Source organism: Polyodon spathula, chromosome 11 (assembly GCF_017654505.1).
Source record: "Polyodon spathula isolate WHYD16114869_AA chromosome 11, ASM1765450v1, whole genome shotgun sequence".
In the NCBI taxonomy this organism is placed as follows: Eukaryota; Metazoa; Chordata; class Actinopteri; order Acipenseriformes; family Polyodontidae; genus Polyodon; species Polyodon spathula.
Window position 1 is genome coordinate 9584555 of NC_054544.1, and position 20542 is coordinate 9605096.

A 20542-nucleotide genomic window follows, 5' to 3' on the forward strand; every position below is an offset into this window, starting at 1 on the left:
ATTGAGGTACTCCCCTTTGAGATATTTTTTTAAGCCATCCTTCGAGTCAACCAAAGGCTGCTAGTGATAGGGTTAATTGTGTGGTCCTTCCGCCAGTTTAAAAATAGGTATATAACAGAACATGGGTGTTACTAATAATCTATTCACCAACCTAGAGCAAACTGTAACCATTAACATGTTAAAAAAAATTAACCATTAACAAGTTACCAAACATATTTTTTGATCCCTTTTAGATAATATTACTGCCAAAATAGTCCAAACGTCTGTTGCTGTCAAGTAAGGTACATATTTAATTTGCATTTGACAGTAAGGTGCACACTAGTGCCGTACAAACATACCTAAATCTCCTAAGTCTGGTATTTAATTGTGTCAGGTCTATTATGAGGTAAGTCATAGCCTACAGCGAAAGCTGTAAGACAGGAGGGGGAGTTGGAATTTCAGGTGGACCTGGAGGCAATGGATATGTCATCATAAAACAATTCCCAATTCAACATGATGGAATTCCGCCTGCTGATAATCTCAAGTTGTGCAAGGTTAAGAAAGGGGGTCTTCTTTCATGCATACTAAGAGTAACATCTACAATAAAAATATGTATATTTTTAAAACACCACTTGTATTTTTTTACACTAAGATGAATCCATAATATTTGTTTGCATCCTGTTGTCATTAGAATCACAATTGTTCATAACAACTTTTCCAAGCACCTGTATGAGGTGGAGCTTTTCCGACTATCATGCAACTGTATCTTGACCTTAAGTCTTGAGTAATGACTGTGAATTATGCTTAAATGTGTGCCATGGCTTTGTGCCACGGACCACGAAAACTGATCCCAAGCCACTAGTTCTGTTTTTCACAGTGTCATGACTGTGTACATTAAGTGCTTAAGTATTAGTTTGGGAATGAAAGTGGTAGTTTGAGGGTGAAACACAGGGCTACCTATCTGTGACCTCTTTGTTTTTTTCTTACATGTCTTGCCTATACTTTATAGAGAAATGAACATGGACCATGGAGTGACTGGTTTGAAATAACCACATCTTTACAGTTCTTCTTCTAAAAGATAACTGCAGTATACCATGGTTAAGCATACTGAAAGTGACTACCTTGATTAACAACTGTAATAGAGTGAGCAAGGAGAAAGCACGGTAAACTGTGAAATTAGCATGCAAATGTTCTGTGCTATTCTGAGTACTATATCCCTAAATCCAGTGAATTGCTGTGATAAAAGGCTACATTAAATACCATAGTAGTTTCATTAAGAATATATTGTATGCTACCATATCTCTGTGGGTCTAAAACATGTTTGAATGGTGAATTGCAAAATGCAAATTAACTTAACAGACACAAGCATTTTCGGTAACGCATGCTGCTTTTGCAATGTTATACATAAATGCATGCAAAACAATTACATTGTTTTATTTAATTACATATAGCTACCTGCTTGTGAGGTTTACGTTCTTATGTCTATTAAATAAAATCGTTGAACCGGAAACTTTTTTGATTGTGTTTTGAACTACAGTAACTTCATTTTGCAGCTATTGTATCCCATGTGCCTTTTCTAAGCAGTGCTCTTGTAAAAGAACAGATAAGGCACTGACCTGTATAAAAACATGTCCATACACAAAGCAGAAAGGCCCCCAGAGTGAACATTCTCTGTTGCCAAACTTGTGACCACAAAAATGTAGTCAGTAAACGTAATGATATTTTGCAATAGGTAAGGGCAGAGTAGATGATATGGGAACAGGTACTCCCTTGTCATCTTTCTATTTCTCCAGCATTTAAAACACGCAGATGCACACACACACACACACACACACACACACACACACATGCACACACACACACACACACACAGACACAGACACACGCACACACACACACACGCACGCACGCGCACACACACACACACACACACACACACACATGCACAGACAGACAAACAGACACACGCACACACACACACATGAACGCACGCACGCACACACACACACACACACACACACACAAACACACACACACACACAGTACACACAAACATGCACACAAAGGCTGATTTACACTAAACAGTTCCTATTGGATGTGAAATTATAGAAACACAGTTTTGTATTCTGTGAATTCTTTAACTACTTCTTTGAAAGTAGAGAGCAATAGCTGGCTAGTATGTGATAATGTGCCAGTTTGCTTGGAGCTATATAAGATTAATGCATTTTGGTGCCCTTGTTATTATATTTTTTGTATATTCACCTTTGTGAAAAGATCCCAAATTGGAACACACTGTTTCCTGGCTGATTCTCAAATATCCAAGTAATTTTTTTTTTTTTTTCCGTACAGTATCTGTGGGGCAGAGAGAGTATGTTTTTTAAATAAATATATACAAAATAGAACAATGCTCTAGATACCTGTCAACAACCGTTACAAGTGTAATATTAAGTGTCAATGTCAGATACTGTATCTGAGTACAGTGCACACATCAGTGGAATATATTAGTGCAGGATATATATATATATATATATATATATATATATATTATATATATATATATATATATCTATATATATATATATATATATATATATATAACACCCAATTTCAGTCACATACGGTATGTTTTATAGAGGAGACAAATCCCTATGCAAATCCCTATGTTATGATTTGTTTTCTGTATTTCTGTGGTGCAATGTGAATTGTGAGGATCAGAGATATAGTTCCCCACTAAAATGTTAAACTGACAATGCTATTAATTCTAGAATGTTTATACAGCTAGTAAAAAGCCCCTGATGAGGAACCATATGCACCAAGTGTATTCTTCTCTCAATCTTATTGTACATTGTTTAGTATCTTGATAAAGTGCACTGTAAATATTTTATGTTTCAGTTCACAATCATTTTCACATAATTGCTAGCAAACAAGTAAAGTACTGACCTGTTCTGTAGTTGCTCACTGAGTTTTGATACAAAGTAAACTTGGCAACGAAGGACTCTGAAAACAATATAAAATGTGTTTTAGGCCCACATGTTGAAGTTTTGCCAGAAAGGCAATGATAATGTTTTGTTTATGTATTTTACCACTGGAGAATGTTTAATTTTAGTTTAACACTTTATGGCTTTTTACAAAAGGAATAAGCTCTGTAAATGTTCATTATGATAATTATGATACTATGTACATTAGCTGTTTGATGTGGATTTCTGATTGCAAAAAAAACATACTGAGATTTATAGGTATAACTGACCAGTGTGTATACAAATGCTGGACTGCACTGTATATTTTAATGTATATTTTATTTATTTAAAAAAAGTCAATTCATAATACATTGTTTGCCTGATGAACTTTTATTATATGACTTGTCCATAACATAGTATTATATGGTCACTTAACAGTATTATGCAGAGTTTGTCTCAGTAACTTTGCTTCTTAATAGAATCAATTGCTTGCCATTTAATAAAAAAAACAGTCACGTAACATCTTAGAGATAACATATCAATTCAGAACATGTTCTTTTTCCATGTGAAACATTATCTGTAACATTAGTAATATATATGTGTATGTACCTATCTATCTGTCTACTAACTGGCATATTTGTATTGTGACTGTTCTCTGCCTTGAAGGAATTCAAAAGTGAACCCAGAGGCAACAATTTTTATTAAATATCTGACCTTGTTATAACCTGTCCTCTGATTGTTACTACACTGCACAACAGGTACTGGTTAAAACATAATAATAATAATAATAATAATAATAATAATAATAATAATAATAATAATAATAATAATAATAATATAGTCATGCAATCTAAATCCTACTATATACTAGTATTTGACATTTTTCCAAATATACTAGTCCTATTTAATTTAACTGAGTATTTTCACAGTTAAATGCTTATAAACTTGAAAGGCATTAACAAGTCAAACAAAACTCTAACAGAACTATATTGGTGTCTGTATAGATCCCTTCATTAGAAAGTAAATGTATATAGAATTGCAGTTATATTGTTATATTAATGCCAAAAAGTTAATTCATGTGTACAATCCGAGAACTTTTATTTGATGAATGGACAAACTTAGATATGGGAAAAAAGGAAGTCCACTGTTTGATTTTAAGCAGTTAGTGTGTATTTACAGTGTGCTGTCTTTTGTTGTTATTTCCAGGGCAGTGGGCAGCCCTCTGGTAATGGACCCCAACAGCATCTGCAGGAAGACGAAACGCTTGGCTGGGAAACAGGCTGAACTGTGCCAGACTGAACCAGAGATAGTCAGTGAGGTGGTGAAGGGGGCAAAGCTGGGGGTTCGGGAGTGCCAGTTCCAGTTTAGATTTAGAAGATGGAACTGCACCGGACACAACAAATACTTTGGAAAAGTACTACAGCAAGGTAATGCATCATAACAAGCATAGCCTAATATTATATATCATTACTGCAGCTGCTGTAGAAATGCAATCCACAGAAGCACTCTCAGGTCGATCAATCATCCATACCTTTACACACTCAATTATAAGGACTTTAACAACTTCTTTTTTCCGGATCTATTCAGCACAGTATATTTAAAGTTACATAGAAAAAGTATATTTAAAGTTACATAGAAAAGTACCGTATACTGTATTATAAATGTAATTTTACCCATTTCATTTTAGGGTTTAGGGTTTATCTAGCACCAGATAATGCCAATGTATCCTAATAGGTAACTAAGGTCAACTGTACACATGTTTTGTTACACCAGCTGGATACAGGATTCATTCTAGTTATTGGCTCTGTTTAAAGATGAGGTTGCATTGTTTCATACACCCATTAGCTGGCGTTGATTTTTTTTTTTTTCAACGCAATCATTGCATAGGACTAAGTGTTTGGAATATCATGCAATGTTTATGAGGATTACATTCACTATGTCAAAAATTGCTTAAGGAAACTCTCTATAAAGATGCTACTTGGAAGATGCACAAAACAGGGCAACAAGCAGACATGGCTTTGTGATTGTCCTGTTGATACAAAAACATCACAGATACTGAAATACCCAAATTCTTCAGCTGCAAGCCCACAGCTACTTCTAGCCAGTCCCAGTAACTGTGAATAAGTACTTATCATGATAACTGTTTATATATTGGTTTAAACGGAAACAACAATAACCAGTGGTGTTTTAAAAAACAAACAAAAAAATAAAAACAGAGAAAATAAAAAGCAGTATTTTATTTGATGTAATACAGAATTTGGCAATACATGTAAAAAAAGTAAACTGTACCTGCTTTTTAAATGTATTTTACTAAAAATATTAAACAAACTACAGTAAAGAGTAACTTGTAGGCGTTCCAGTTGTTTTCTGCACAGCACTGCTTTGTGTAAAAACAAATTTACACTTGGTTGCTCTTGTTTGGCATCATATTGCAACTTTAATATTCTCTGTTAAATTAACTCCTAGAATCGTTGAACTGTTGTTGTTTTGGATTCGCTGATAGAATCCTTACTTGCTATATACTGTATAGTTATTTTGCTGAGGTGCTGAGAGTTCTCTTTTTTTTAAGTGCACTCCACCCTTTTCTTTTAATAGGGCTATCATTAAAAACCACCCTCTGCATGTTTTACAAGATGAGCATCATAATGGGGGTGATTTAATGGTAGTTAACATAAATGAGAGCCCAGATATGGTAAACATTTACGAGGCAGTGTTCAGTAGAACCCCTCATCATGGGGGTTGAGTGCATGTAGCTGTTGGTTAAACACATTGTCAGTAGCCTGTGGCTACAAAACACCAGTGTGCTAAATTGGCTCTTAAATACCTCAACTGAATTCCTAACTATGTGTTAGTTGTCTGGTCTTCAAGGAAATGTCTTCAAAAGTTTCTTTCTTTCTTTCTTTCTTTCTTTCTTTCTTTCTTTCTTTCTTTCTTTCTTTCTTTCTTTCTTTTAAACAGATCCTAACTCAGATCCTCAAATCACAGTATATAGAAGTGGTGGAAATTCTATGCATTTAGCTTAACTCTACTAAGGACTGGCTTGCATGGCTAATACATCTCCCTTCATTTTCCAAAATAACTTTTTTATTTTTGTATAAACCTGTTATTTTTCTCACCCTGGGATTGGTCTGGCTGCCTTTTGCTGAAAGCCCTGTTGACTGCTTAAACATGTTTTCCCTATATTTTAATTAAGTAATTAAATTAGGCATGCATGCATGCCTGTATGAAGCTATTTAGAATGCCGTCAAGTGTTAGTGTAATAATTGTGTTGTCAAGGTAGTTGTATCTGTCTGTGTTTCTGTCAGTAACCCTTTACCACCCCCCCATCCCACTCCAGGATGTGAATGAGTAAATTAGTTGTTGAACAGGGTTGTTTGAAAATATATTCAAGAAAAAATGATTACTCTCCCGTTCAGATGTGCCTTCCAGTGTATCCAGTGTATCCAGATCAATACCCCAAACTTGAGTAACATCCAAGGGCTGAACAGAAAGTACCACTAGATTCCCTTCCATTAATTCGGGATACCAATTGTGCTTTTGAAGGTGGACTGTCTCGACCCACAGTTTGAGAACACCTGACATAGAACATACTTTCCGAGCTGGTCTTTCCTCACTAATTCATTATTTTTGCATCAACCCATGCAGAAGCACTCTGTTTTCTGTTTATCCTAATTGAAAACAACCTGTATGTATTACCTGTGGAATAATGTACTTTTGTTTCTATACTTGCTTTTAGTTTGTAGTAATAAAAGTTGATTTATGATGGTTTATTAACAATGACAGGATTTGAGTCTGGAGACAAGCTTACAAAGCACTATACCCGGATTGTATTATGCCAACTGTCCAAGGTGCTGGGGGTAGAGTAATGGTTTAGGCATGCTTTTTAGGCATCGATGGACCATTTTCCATGGGGGGTGGTGTCAATGCCAGTGTGAATCTGAGGAGATCAAGTTCACCCATTAATTACTTAAAGATGTGTTCATCTTGCTAATGGTTCTAAGAGCATGATGTACTGTAGAAATCTCACAATAAAATAACTCGAATTAAGAAAGAAACACAACAATTTAACACTGAAAAGGGGTTTGGATCAGCTCTGGAACTGAGCAGACATGTTGTGAATAAATATATGTATAGTCATATAAATTTAATCATAAGTACTATAATTGTCGCAAATTAACAGAATATAGAAAGCATATTTTTCTTCAGAATAATAAAAAAAATGTGTGGAATAGTTCACCGGGTGAGTATGTAAGAAATATTTACAGTACATTCCTCATCAGTCTTCTTTTTAGTACATATCTTATGTTTTAAGACTTATTAAGTGGTTCTCCTTGATTCTACATACAATTTATGTTAGCATTAAGGGTTATTCATTTTCAGCGCCCAGAGTTTTGAGGTCATCCAAATCACTGTAAGACATTAACAAATACATACTAATCATATGTAAACATGCTACATTCTTTAGATAACTAATGTTACAGTGAAAAGGAGAATCATTGTTTGCACTGTGGCATTGAGTAGGGAGTACACAGAGTGGGCCTCATGTTAATACAGTGGACTCCAGGAATGCGACAGGATCCTTACTGTAAAGAACAAAAGTGAAAGCTCTAAGAGGACAATGTAAAACTGCCATATAAACAATATAAAAAGTCATATCTAGATTTTAGTACCTGTATCTTCCAAATGCATTATATGTTATTTTTCTGTAATTGGTATAGTATACATCATTGGCTTTACATGCTGTGAAGATTTGTGTATTTAAAAAATGATTATTTGCTAATTCTTATAGAAACCCCTTCTGGCAACAACTGCTTAATCTGGCAGGTCCAGACAGAGGCTGCTGGTAAAAAGTGTTTGGAATTTGTGTCCTGCAGGTAAAAGAAAGAAAGAAAAAGGGGGGGGGGGTGGAAATCAAGAGAGATTTTAATGCTGCTATTTCATAATAGCCATCGCTCACTTGAAATACATTTAAGAGTCTGTCACATTAAAACTGGCATTGGGAACCTTATCCGCGTATTGCCTAAGTACAAAGTTAACCAGTTCCTTCCCAGGTCCTTGTTTTCACTTGGGTAAATGTGTACACTGGTGGGGTAGCTCAGCCCTTATAGATGACTTTTTTCAGATACAAATTCATACCCTTTTCATTGCTGTTGAAGTCCTGCATCATTTTCAAGGTTTTTCTAAAAAACGAAATATTGTGCAAAGTCCACAATGATTACATTTTAATGCTGTTTTTTGTGATGTCTGTGCTGTGAATGATGTTCGTTTGTGAGAAAAAGAAAGAAAACTAAATTTCATCATCCAATTTCACCGTGCTTGTATAGGATATTGTTTCTGTCCTGCATACACATGACATATTTGATCAGTGTTAGGTGTGAGTATAGATACCACCCAGGCTCTATGGCAACCACAAACAGACAAGCAGGAAAATGGGCAGAGATAAATGCATAGATACATAATGGTTCTAAATGGATACCAGAAAAAATAATCAATGAGCAAGGGATGACATAAGCAAAGAGGGATGAAGTCAGAGTTGTTTATGTCTTTACTCACAAATGAATTATTAATTTATTAATTGTTCACTGCATGTGTGAAAGACATATTTACTTATGATTAGAGATTGCATTAAGTAATATATTAAACATTGCTGTTGTTGTGGGGGATCTGAATTCAAAGCCATTTTTGTGATGTCACTGCTACAATCTGGCCTTTGAAAGATGTATGCTTTAAATAAATGTATACTTTGAATTTAGCACAGGCATAGTATAAATGATGTAATTAGAACATTTGTGGAATGTGAGGGAGTAAAACATATAGCATAGAAGAGATAATTTAGAAACTGTTCCCGTGTTTCTATATTCAAGAGACTCCTTATTAGCACGAGGCTTCCCTCAGCATACAAAACAAACCATACAGAACAACACACAGAAGTATTGAATTGTACAACCATAATTTATTTTCCAGACTTGTAGAATTATTCTCCCCTTTATACCGTTTTGTTTCAAGGAGTGTAAAGGGGGAATAAGTATATGCTAGCTTTTTGAATACATGCCTACATTAATGCTGTATGTCACAGTGCTTGTCAAATTCTCATTACAATCCAATGGGGGATAAATACTCTTTGGGTCATTGGAATAAATAATTCTCTATGAAAAGCATTTTACATCTGTAAAAAAAATTAATGAAATGTAGACCATTTGTTTATTTGCTGCTGCTTATAGAACACACAATTGAATTTAGCCAGGGTTTATTGCAAGTATTTAACTTTTAAACAGTAAGTATCTTCTCCTGCACTTCAAATAATCTCCACATAGCTCTTCAGGTTACTTGTGCCATTTCTGATGTCTTTAAAATAATGTTTTCCCCCTTCTAGATATCCGGGAGACTGCTTTTGTCTATGCAATTACTTCTGCTGGAGTGACACACACAGTGACGCAAGCATGCAGTATGGGGGAACTTTTACAGTGTGGCTGTGAGGCAACACGGAGTCGGGCTCCTCCTCTCCCTACAGCCAGACCTGGGACTGATGGTTCGAAATGGGAGTGGGGAGGCTGTGGGGATGATGTGGAATTTGGGTATGAAAAATCCAAGCAATTCATGGATGCAAAAAGGAAAAAGGGAAAAAGTGACATCAGAACCTTGATTGATCTTCACAATAATGAAGCCGGCCGACTGGTATGTATTGTAAAGGTTTTTTTTTTTTGGTTGTTATTTTGCTTTTTTTAAATTTGTTTTCTTCTTATAGACGAAGAGAAAGAGAAGTGATATTGGACAACTAAATAATAATTATTCACAAGCTTTCAAGACCTCAAAGTTTTCTTCTTCAGGTGATAGTACTTTGAGGTCTTGGAAGCCTGTGAATAATTATTATTTAGTTAGTCCTATAAAAGGTATATATTCTCCTTATCTTTGTCTAATCATCTCTGGACTAATATGGCTACCATCTCATCTTTTCTTCTTATGAACTGAACACATGGTATGGAAACCATGTCATTGAGATATAGTGCAGGGGCCTTATTTTCAAAATGTTTCCTTCTGTATTTTGAAAGGAGAAAAAAAAAATCATGTTAATGTTACAAAATGTGATTTTAAAACACATTGAGAGTGCCAAAGAGAACTTGAAATATATTGGTTTCAATTTTATAAAATGTACAGGTGTTTTACCAGGAGTGTTGAAAAAGTGTCCCATGCAGTCAACAAAACATGGACAATCCTCAAACGCAAAAGCAAATGGAAGCCAGTAGTTTTATGTAAATCAGGAATGGTGTGAATGCTATGATTAGAATATGTAAAACAAATGTCATATTCAATAGTTAGGTGGAAAAAGTGTCAATAATACATGTGAAGCATTTCATTACTTTAACCAGGCTCAGAGACACAAAACAGCCGTTTAGATGGATTGCCATTCAATAACATGATCATCTCTTTGAGAGTTGCCTGGGTAGTCACTGGGAAAAGAACAAACTCATCATGTATCCAAAACAAAAGGCCACTGAAACCTGCCGATAATAATGTAGCATAAGAGTCAAAGTGATTTATTAAAGTGATTAAGCCTGACACAGAGATCTATTTTGTTGTTTACATATATTTTATTGTTTACAGAGATTCCGTGACTGTAGAACACATAGCCATCATTTATTTTACAATCGACTTTTCCAAACATTTAAGTAAACATCCCCTGGTCATATCTTGGTAAAATTACAGCAGTACAGTATTTCTGCAAGAAGCTAGAGAAACGTAGTTCATAGGTAATGCAGATTACGCACTAAACTTTTGAAAAAAAAGTTTCAAGGAAATTATATATATATATATATATATATATATATATTATATATATATATATATATATATATATATATATATATACACTACTGGTCAAAAGTTTTAGAACACCCCCATTTTTCCAGTTTTTATTGAAATTTAAGCAGTTCAAGTCCAGTGAATAACCTGAAATGGTACAAAGGTAAGCGGTAAACTGCCAGAGGTTAAAAAAAAAAGTTTAGGTTACCAAAAACTGAAAAATAATGTACATTTCAGAGTTATACAAAAAGGCCTTTTTCAGGGAACAAGTAATGGGTTAACAACTTACAGCTGTTCTGCAGCAATGGAAGTAAATTAAGCCTTGAAAGTTGATGCTAACAATTCCTACAGGTGTCCCAACTTTTGTTGATTACTTACAAACCCTCTGTCTGTATAAAAGCAGTGTTGGAACAGACTGTGTTACTACACCCTCTTAAGCATTATTTGGACAGTATTGTACTGCAGGAAGTAGTATATTGCTATCATAATGGCGAGAAAAAGGCAATTAACAAAGGAAGACAGACAGACCATTATAACCCTTAAAAGTGTAGGTCTTTCCTTTAGAGAAATTGCAAAGAAAGCCAAGGTGTCAGTGAGTACAGTTTCCTACACCATCAAAAGGCACTTGGAAACTGGAGGAAACTCTGACAGGAAGAGGTCTGGCAGACCCAAAGCCACAACAGACTCAGAAAACAAAATTCTGGGAGTCAACAGCTTGCGTGATAGGCGGCTCACAGGACAACAGCTTCAAGCACAGCTTAACACTGGTCGAAGTAAGCAAGTCTCAGTTTCAACTGTGAAGAGAAGACTTCGAGCTGCAGGTTTGACAGGTCGAGTGGCAGTAAGAAAGCCATTGCTAAGATGGCAAAATAAGAAAAAGAGGCTTGCCTGGGCCATGAAGCACCGCCAGTGGACTACTGAAGACTGGAAGAAGGTCTTATGGACCGATGAATCAAAATTTGAAAACTTCGGTTCATCACGCAGGGTTTTTGTACGCCGTCGAGTAGGCGAAAGGATGGTTCCTCGGTGTGTGACACCAACTGTCAAACATGGAGGAGGAAGCGTGATGGTCTGGGGCTCTTTTGCTGGATCCAGAGTCGGCAACTTGCACAGAGTGAGTGGCACCCTGATCAAAAACGGCTACCACAGCATTTTGCAGCGCCATGCAATACCCTCTGGTATATGCCTAGTTGGTCAGGGGTTCATCCTACAGCAAGATAATGACCCAAAACATACCTCCAGGCTATATCAGAACTACCTTAGAAGAAAAGAACAAGACGGTAGGCTTCAAATCATGGAATGGCCTGCACAGTCTCCAGACTTAAACCCCATCGAGCTGGTTTGGGATGAACTGGACAAAAGGGTGAAAGCAAAGCAACCTACAAGTGCAACACATTTGTGGGAACTTCTGCAACAGTGTTGGGAAGAACTTTCTGAACAATATTTGATTTCCATTGTAGAAAGAATGCCACAAGTGTGTTCGGCTGTTATATCTGCAAAAGGTGGCTACTTTGATGAGTCAAAAATTTAGATTAAATTTTGTTAAACAAAATGATTCCATGATTTCTTTTTTTATCTCCAATTGTTTATTTGTTCTATGCTTTAATTTCAGAGTACATTGAGACATTAAACTGCGTAAATTTCAATAAAAACTTGAAAAATTGAGGTGTTCTAAGACTTTTGACCGTGTGTGTGTGTGTGTGTGTGTGTGTGTGTGTGTGTGTGTGTGTGTGTGTGTGTGTGTGTGTGTGTGTGTGTGTGTGTATATATATATATATATATATATATATATATATATATATATATATATATATATATATATATATCAACCACAGTCACATTTAATGGAACGAACATCAGGTAGATTTTATTGAAAGGAATGCCATTTTAGTAAATGGCTTCTTGTGTTACCAATTTAATTTTTTCTGTTTATGAAACATAATATAATTCATAGTAACTATCAAACAATAATACATTGAGTATAATACATAAGAACCAAGTGAAAAAGTGTTCTAGTGATTTAAATACAGAACAGAACAAGCACTGAAGGTAGAGCTGCTGTCTGGTCCCTGGTGCATACTTGACCTCAGTTCTTAACTATACTTAATACTAATAAACAGCCCAGTATTCACCTTTGCTCAGTCTTTGTCAGTATCACTTTATCACTTTTTGAAATGCCGCCACACAACTTAAGCCTGCTTAGTGAGGGGTCAGATTCAGGTAAGCGGGCAGGTGTGGGGTGTGGTGGTAATTTAGACTGATTTTGATAGACTGCGAACTATTTTCCACTGAACCCACACACAGATCCTTTTAAGAAATGAGTGAACCTTTCTTACATTCGATCATAAAATATTTTAATTAAAATGCTGGTAGAGATAAGGACATTACATTAATCATGGACTAATTATCAAAAATGTATATCTAAGTGATCCTTGCCATCAAGCATTCTAAACTTTGAGATTGCTCAAAGGCAAGAGGTGGGGGTGGGTTCTTTCTCTGTAGGGTCTGCTTTTATCTCACCAATCTATCTTTGTCTTTAACTACAGGCTGTGAAGAATTATATGAGAACTGAATGTAAATGTCACGGGCTGTCTGGTTCTTGCACACTCAGAACTTGCTGGAAAAAGATGCCTCATTTTCGCGAGGTGGGTGATCGCCTCCTGGAAAGATTTAATGGAGCTTCCCAGGTGATGGGAGGCAATGATGGCAAAACCCTCATCCCCGTGGGGCAAAATATTAAACCACCAGATAAGCAAGATCTCATCTATTCAGCAGAATCTCCTGACTTTTGTTTGCCGAACAGAAAGACTGGTTCCCTGGGGACCAGGGGGAGGATGTGTAACAGCACAGCCATGGACATCAGCGGATGTGACTTGCTTTGCTGTGATCGGGGCTACAGGGATGAGACTGTGGTCTTTGAAGAGAACTGCTTGTGCAGATTTCATTGGTGCTGCGTTGTGCAGTGCAAAAAATGTTCTGTCAGAAAGGAATTGAGCTTGTGCTTATAATACTCTGACTAGAATTACGGTGATTAAAAGAATGGAGCTTTCAGACTCCAATAGGAAAGACTTTTTAAAACCACTCTTAAAAAACAAGAAAATAAAAACAAAAAAGGACCCCTTTATAAAGTTATGGGGCAGGGAAGCTGCTTATGTGCTATATATTAGGTAATACTGAAAAATGTACTTACCTTTCAAGGGACCCTGGTTTTATTGTTGTGGGTCTAACACACCCACATTGTGGGTGTAAAGAAATGTTTATATAAATATATATATATATATATATATATATATATATATATATATATATATATATATATATGTGTGTGTGTGTGTGTGTGTGTGTGTGTGTATATGTATGTATATATGTGTGTGTATATATATATATATATATATATATATATATATATATATATATTTATATATATTCAAAAGAAAAAAATTATAGACGTTCGTATTGACTTTTTTTTTCGTGCATTTGGTTTACAATTAATTTAAACAGAAAAAAAGATTAAACCAACATTTGCATTGTTTTAAATTAATCTTCTAAGAGCTGTAAAAAAAAGATCTAACATATAAACCACACATACTGAGAATCTGTCTAATGTTTCCCCTGTGTTTTAAAGCACTTTGTATAAGGAAAGTTTTATTTTTTTTAGGTTTTTTTTTTGTGTGTGTTTAATCTTTGAATCCAAGACATAATTCAAAATGTATAGGTGTAATAAATTAACAAAAGGACTGCATCATACAGCATATGCCACCTTTTATTTCCTTTAAGAAAATGTTACCATGTATACATACAGTGGTGTATATGTGTATATTTATGCTAGTACTTTATGTATGGGGATTTTTAATGCACTTTGATAACATATTCAAATAGGTTTCTTTGTGTTTTACTGCATAATATTATATTTTCGGAAAAAATATTTGGCCTTTATTTGAACCCTCCCCTGACTTAAACAAACAAAAAAATAATAATAATAATAATAATAATAATAATAATAATAATAATAATAATAATAATATTATTATTATTATTATATTATTATTATTATTTATTATTATTATTATTATTATTATTATTATTATTATTGTTGTTGTTGTTGTTGTAATTTTAAAGTCTCTGATAAGAAAAGGGAGCTGCTTTTCAGCTACCAGCTAGTAATAAACATTTCAAATAGACTATACATCAACACGGTTCATATAGTAATGGGTTCTGTAAGTAAAATGTTTATATTAAGATAGTACATGTTATACTGCAGTAATCTAGTAAACCGTGGAATTGCCTGTAGGAAAGCATGTGCTTTATGAGGCAGAAAGGGGGAAAAAATATTCTAATTTGTGTTGTTTCTGTTTCTGAATTAAACAGTCAGATGACATACAACAACAAAAATAAATTAAAAATTTGATGTGTCCAGGTAACATATATGTGTAAACAGGGGAGTATAAGTGACAGTGTGTGTTTATTTTTTTGTTATAAATGCTTTAAAAAAAACAAAAAAAATAATGTACAAAAATAAAACTTTTAAACTGGCTAATTACGCTTTGTGCAATTTTAAAGACGCAAAGGAGAGAATCAGAAGGAACCACAACAGTACAATTACCACTGTTTCAAAGGATTAATTTTGCATTGGAGAGGTGTCTCGTTAATCTGAATGCATTCCAATGTAAGTAGACAGAGGGCAGCATGCATTATTGCAGGGGTTTCTAAGCAGAAATGCCAGCCTTAAAGTCTATGTTCATTACGGCATGGAAGAAGAAAAAAAGCACATTTCTGCTGTAATCAGACAAGGGTGAGACAGACATAAAGATTGCAAAAGAGGGACTCTTTAAAGATACCCTACTAGCTTTGACATATTTGTTCTTACTACTGTAATGAAAATAGAAAAAAAAAGTGTGCGCAAAAGTTTCTAATACCTGATTGTATACAGTATATATGTAAAGACCACACCCAACTTAGTGGACCACACCCCACTTAGTTTTGCTTATGTTGCACAGTATCCACTCCATATCCTACATTGTTTTTTTCTGCCTTCATGCTTAGCTGCAGCATGCTACCATTCTGGAGGGTGGCAGATAGTAGATGGACAGCTTTCTCTTCAGTATTTTGTAAATCAACGGAACAAAAATACATTTTTTAGACACTTTTGCTTCAAGCCTATCCTTTTGCAACTCAGCAGAAAAAAAGGTGTTGTTTTGAGTATTTATGCAGATGGAAAAAAAAAAAAAAACTCTTTCTGTATTACTTTGTGTTTTGCAAGTCCACACAAGTTAATATTTTTCCAGGAATCCAATTTCTGAAGCCAGCCATGCTGAAGGTAGACTATAGACATGAAAACTGCCAGAAGCACTCTTACTTGCAAATTTGACTCTTAACATAGTCAGACGGAAGAATGAAACCCAGTAAAGTTTAATTAAACGTTTTATTTAAACTTGTACTTTTGAGGCATATGCATTTATTAATGCAACCCTCGCTCTCTGTATATATGTTTTATTTTGATAGGAAACAGGGAAAGTTACAGTACACTATCTACATGTGTCTCTTTGAGTATTATTCATTATCTGTCAAATTTAAGGCAGTGTATGACAATCTTTGTGGATCTAGAAGTCTGAATTATGAGCTGGTACCAATATAGATCAATTTGATGAATTAAGCTTTAAAATACCCCATACTGATCTGTCATTATACCCAAAGGATAGGTGAGTGTCTTTGCAGTCCTAGTCCTCTGTGATATTGATTTCACACTTTGAAGTGCCTCCGAAACCACCTGAGAGAACTGTGCCTTGCTTTAAAAGACTTTTGACCATGTTGAAAATCACACCATCTAAATGTGTTAAAACCGAGCAGCAAAAAGGAAAGGTTGAATCCTTACTGAGAAGACATCCCCTGTGTGAAAAAAAAAAGAATCAAAACCCAGTGTGAGAGCTGGAATACAATTCAGATTAAATTGTTAAAAAAATACCACCTGCTGAAATCTAGTTTTGCATAAAACAGGCCTGCTGGGGATCTGGAACCATAGACAACAAAGGGATGATAAATAATCATTTCACTAAACTGGAATACAGTATCACTGTCAACTGGCATTAGGTCATGAAACCAGTGGCACTAGTTGGGTTCAATTTTGAATACTGTGAAATGGTAGAACCTAATGCTAACAGGCCACTCCATCCTTGGGTCACATGTCTTGATAAAACAGGCAGTGAATAGTTATCCAAAGTCTCATATTTGATGAGTTCAAGATGTTGTTTTCACTGTTATGTGTATGTGTGTGTGTTTTTACTAGTACAACATACAGTGGAAATAGTAGCAATTCCTGTTTTTTATATTTTTAACCATGAGACTAAAACACAGATTAAGTCAAGAAGTGAAAGAAATGGAACTGTTACAGTTTATGAATGCATTAAAAAGCGGTAGCATACACATTATGTACTAATGCTTAGGCATGGACTCACACAATGCACATAACCATTTGCAGAAACGTACATACCATTGGTATTATGTCACGTAAACCTAAAACAGAACATCCGAATTGTTTGTCTCTTTTATTTCTGTACTGTAAACAACAATAACATGACAGTAATATACTGGAAACAAGCGTGACTTTATGTTGCTTTTGGATTTCAAGGTTATTTCATGATCAAAAGAGTTTTAAAAACATTTGTGGAAGTATTTATTATTGTGTTTTCTTCTAACCATACATGTGTACATGTTTTCATTATCCAGATGTTTTTGTTTTGCCTCAATTTTTATTCATAGTGCGTTAGTGATTTCATTTTAACGTGCATCGCAGGCTTAGAAATATATGGTGGTGTATATCTGCAGCATAAACAAGACTTTTTTTGCATGTGGTTCTTACTAGAATACAAAATGTAAACTTAACCTTTGCCTTCAATAAACTCTGACTTGTTCTGTCAATGATCCCTCTAAACCTTTCCAGCTTCTAGATATTCACAAAATGTGTCTATACAATGTTTAGTTCTAACATTAGGTGGTGCTGTTTGCACAGCGTGGTCTGATTTTAAACCATAGTAAGATACAACTATAACTGGATATATATTTGGATACGCAAAATGAAAGGACTAGGCTTCATAAGAAATGAAAACACAGATCAAAGGAACCATTTTTAAACTTATTATGGTATTTGTCCTTTTTTATTTTTTCTTTCTAACTAAACTGTCATTCCTATAAATCTTGAACTTTTTCTGCACTATAGACCTTTAAACAGATCTATGGAAAATAACTCCACTCAACTGAAGACACGTCGACTACCGTCCGGTACACCATCCAATACACTTTTAGTCCCTCCCGATACCGTCTGATACAGTTTTAGTCTCGTCCAGTAGCGTCCGAATTACCACATTTTCAGTAGGCAAGAATATATACTTGCACAATTTTATAATATACGTCAATTGAATTAGGCACGTTGTATTAACGATGGTTTATATTTGATTCACTGTTTGATCTGTCACTTTTAATTTAATGTTTGTGTTTTTGATTTTACACTATGCATTAATCACCTTTAGTTTTGCACATTACTTTTGTTACAAAAGTGTTGTAGCTTCTAAGCATGGGTAGCACTGGCACGCAGCTCTTCTGTCCCCAGCCCACATGAATTGGATCATTTCAAGAAGCTGAGCACCTGATATAAAAGCTCCTAACTTCATTCATTCGGGGGATTGATTTGTATGCTGTAATGAAACCCGGTTTTTTTTTTTTTTTTTTTTTTTTTGGAGCGGAGGGAAGGAATTGGATCCTTACGGTGTATTGCAGATCAAAGATAAAAGAGACACCGAATTCACAGCACGTGTTCACAAAGTTCGTACTTGAGTTCTGCTCCCCTTTGCGCAGGTGATTAAATACAATGCACAATGTGTTGATCAAAATGTAGATTTGCTTAAACACGTTGGTTATTCCATTATATCTGTATTGAGATCAATTTGACCTCATAAAACGTCAGGTTACTTACTGTAACCCTGGTTCCCTGAAAGAGAAGACGACCACCAATGCTATTATGTATGAGATATGCCTGCCCATTGGGTAGGTATTGCCAAGCTCTCTATACCAGAGCTGGCGGTAGGCCCTTCCTGGATGATGAACTCGGTCCCTCCCACTGAGGGGATAAAACTATCATCCAAAGGAAGCCATTTCTTTTTTTCCATCGAACCCATGACCTTTCAATTTGAAGACTACCACCAATGACATTACATATGGGATAATGTATACCAGAGCTGCCACGAAGGAGAAGGAAGGGCAACATATGAGGGACACACAAGCACTGTTATGCATGCATCGTAATGGAGTCCAGCAGGAGCCCCAAATACGTAATGCACGGCACCAGTGTAAGCCAACTGTTTGCATCGTTGAGGCCCAGCCTCGCCAGATGCTCTGTCACAACCGAAGTGTGAGCCAGTGCTCCCTCTCGCGACTGGGAACAGATCAACCAGTCATCAAGATTATTACTTTGATCCCCTGCAGCCGCAGAACCTCCTTTCTTTTAAGAACCTGTCGAGGAGCCTTAGGTCTAAGATGGGGCGAAAGCTGCTGTCCTTTTTGGGTACCAGAAAATACCTCGAGCAGTACACCTCTCCGTGGGAGGTGGGATCTATGAGATGAATGGCTCGCTTGCACAGCAAGGCAGCCACTTCCTTCTTAAGTACATGGGCCTGGTCTTGTGCATGGGCCATGCACTAAACACCACTTGGACTGCGCTCAAGCACTGGCTAAGTGCGAACGTCATGCGCTCACCAACTAGCACTGTAGCAGAGGGTACCTAACACTGCACACCCAAGCACTGAGTACCGTGGGCACCTTGTGCACCGCGTACCGTGCAGCGCTGTGACAGTGCACTGACGCTGAGGTGTATTCACTGAGCACTTGTGCACCAGGGGGGGGCTAGGCAAATGTACCTACCCTAACCACGCGGTCACACACACCTGGTCAGCACGTAGCGTGTACCAGGGGGACACAAGGCCAAAGTCGCGATGGATGAGTTGAAGCAGACAGCAAAAACATGATAGAAAGATAATTTAGGGGAGATCACATTGTTTGTTTACAAGGCCCAACTCACCGAGGTGGACGGGCCTATGCAGCAGGCAGGGTCTACTCGACAGCAAGGCCTAGCCCCGTGGAGGAGAGCGTGGCTGGAAGAGTCACTTAACAACGGGGATACTGCAAGGCCTAGCTCTGTGGAGGAACTGCGTACTCTCAGAAAGAAAAGACAACCACTTGCAGATGTCTGCACAGGCAGTAGTTCACACACGACAGACAGAGAACAAAGACAAGCCTACCACGCAAGCTAGGAGGCCGCTGAAAGACAGAAAGGCAAAAGGCTCAGTCTTTTTCAAAGTTGTTGATACTAGGGAAGCGACAAGCCAGCTTTCAGCAAGAATGCAAGGGAAATACAATCGACTCAGTTAGACTTGAGAAGCTCTTTTCTATCAACACGCTCAGCTCAACACTGAGGTCATACCGTACCGTCTTGAGAAGGAAAAAGAGAAATGGCTTCCTTTAGAGTGCATCATCTCAGGAAGGGACCTACCGGCAGCTCTGGTATAGAGAGCTCAGCAATACCTAACCAATGGTAAATAAACCTCCACTGTAGAAAAACATTATAGCCGAAGCCTGAGAAATGTTGTCACTAGGTATATTTACATTCTAATGATACTAAAACTACATGTCCCCCTATCGTTTTCCTAATAAACAATACAATATACAAAGAAAGCACAGTTGGAGTAAATACATGAAGATAAATCAATTTACATGATTATCTGTGGGCAATTACAAATTACCTTATCAAAAATTGACAA

General features: G+C 36.2%; 1 protein-coding gene across 1 annotated transcript in view; it reads left to right on the forward strand.

Moving 5' to 3' along the window:
- The window catches only part of wnt6b (wingless-type MMTV integration site family, member 6b), a 15159-nt gene extending 1220 nt beyond the window's left edge, over window positions 1-13939 (forward strand). The window contains exons 2-4 of the mRNA XM_041263079.1: window positions 4143-4363; window positions 9310-9611; window positions 13283-13939. Of these exons, the coding sequence (XP_041119013.1) occupies window positions 4143-4363; window positions 9310-9611; window positions 13283-13744 (985 nt within the window). The 3' untranslated portion in view covers window positions 13745-13939. The remainder of the gene's footprint in view (window positions 1-4142; window positions 4364-9309; window positions 9612-13282) is intronic.
- The last annotated feature ends 6603 nt before the right edge of the window (window positions 13940-20542 follow it).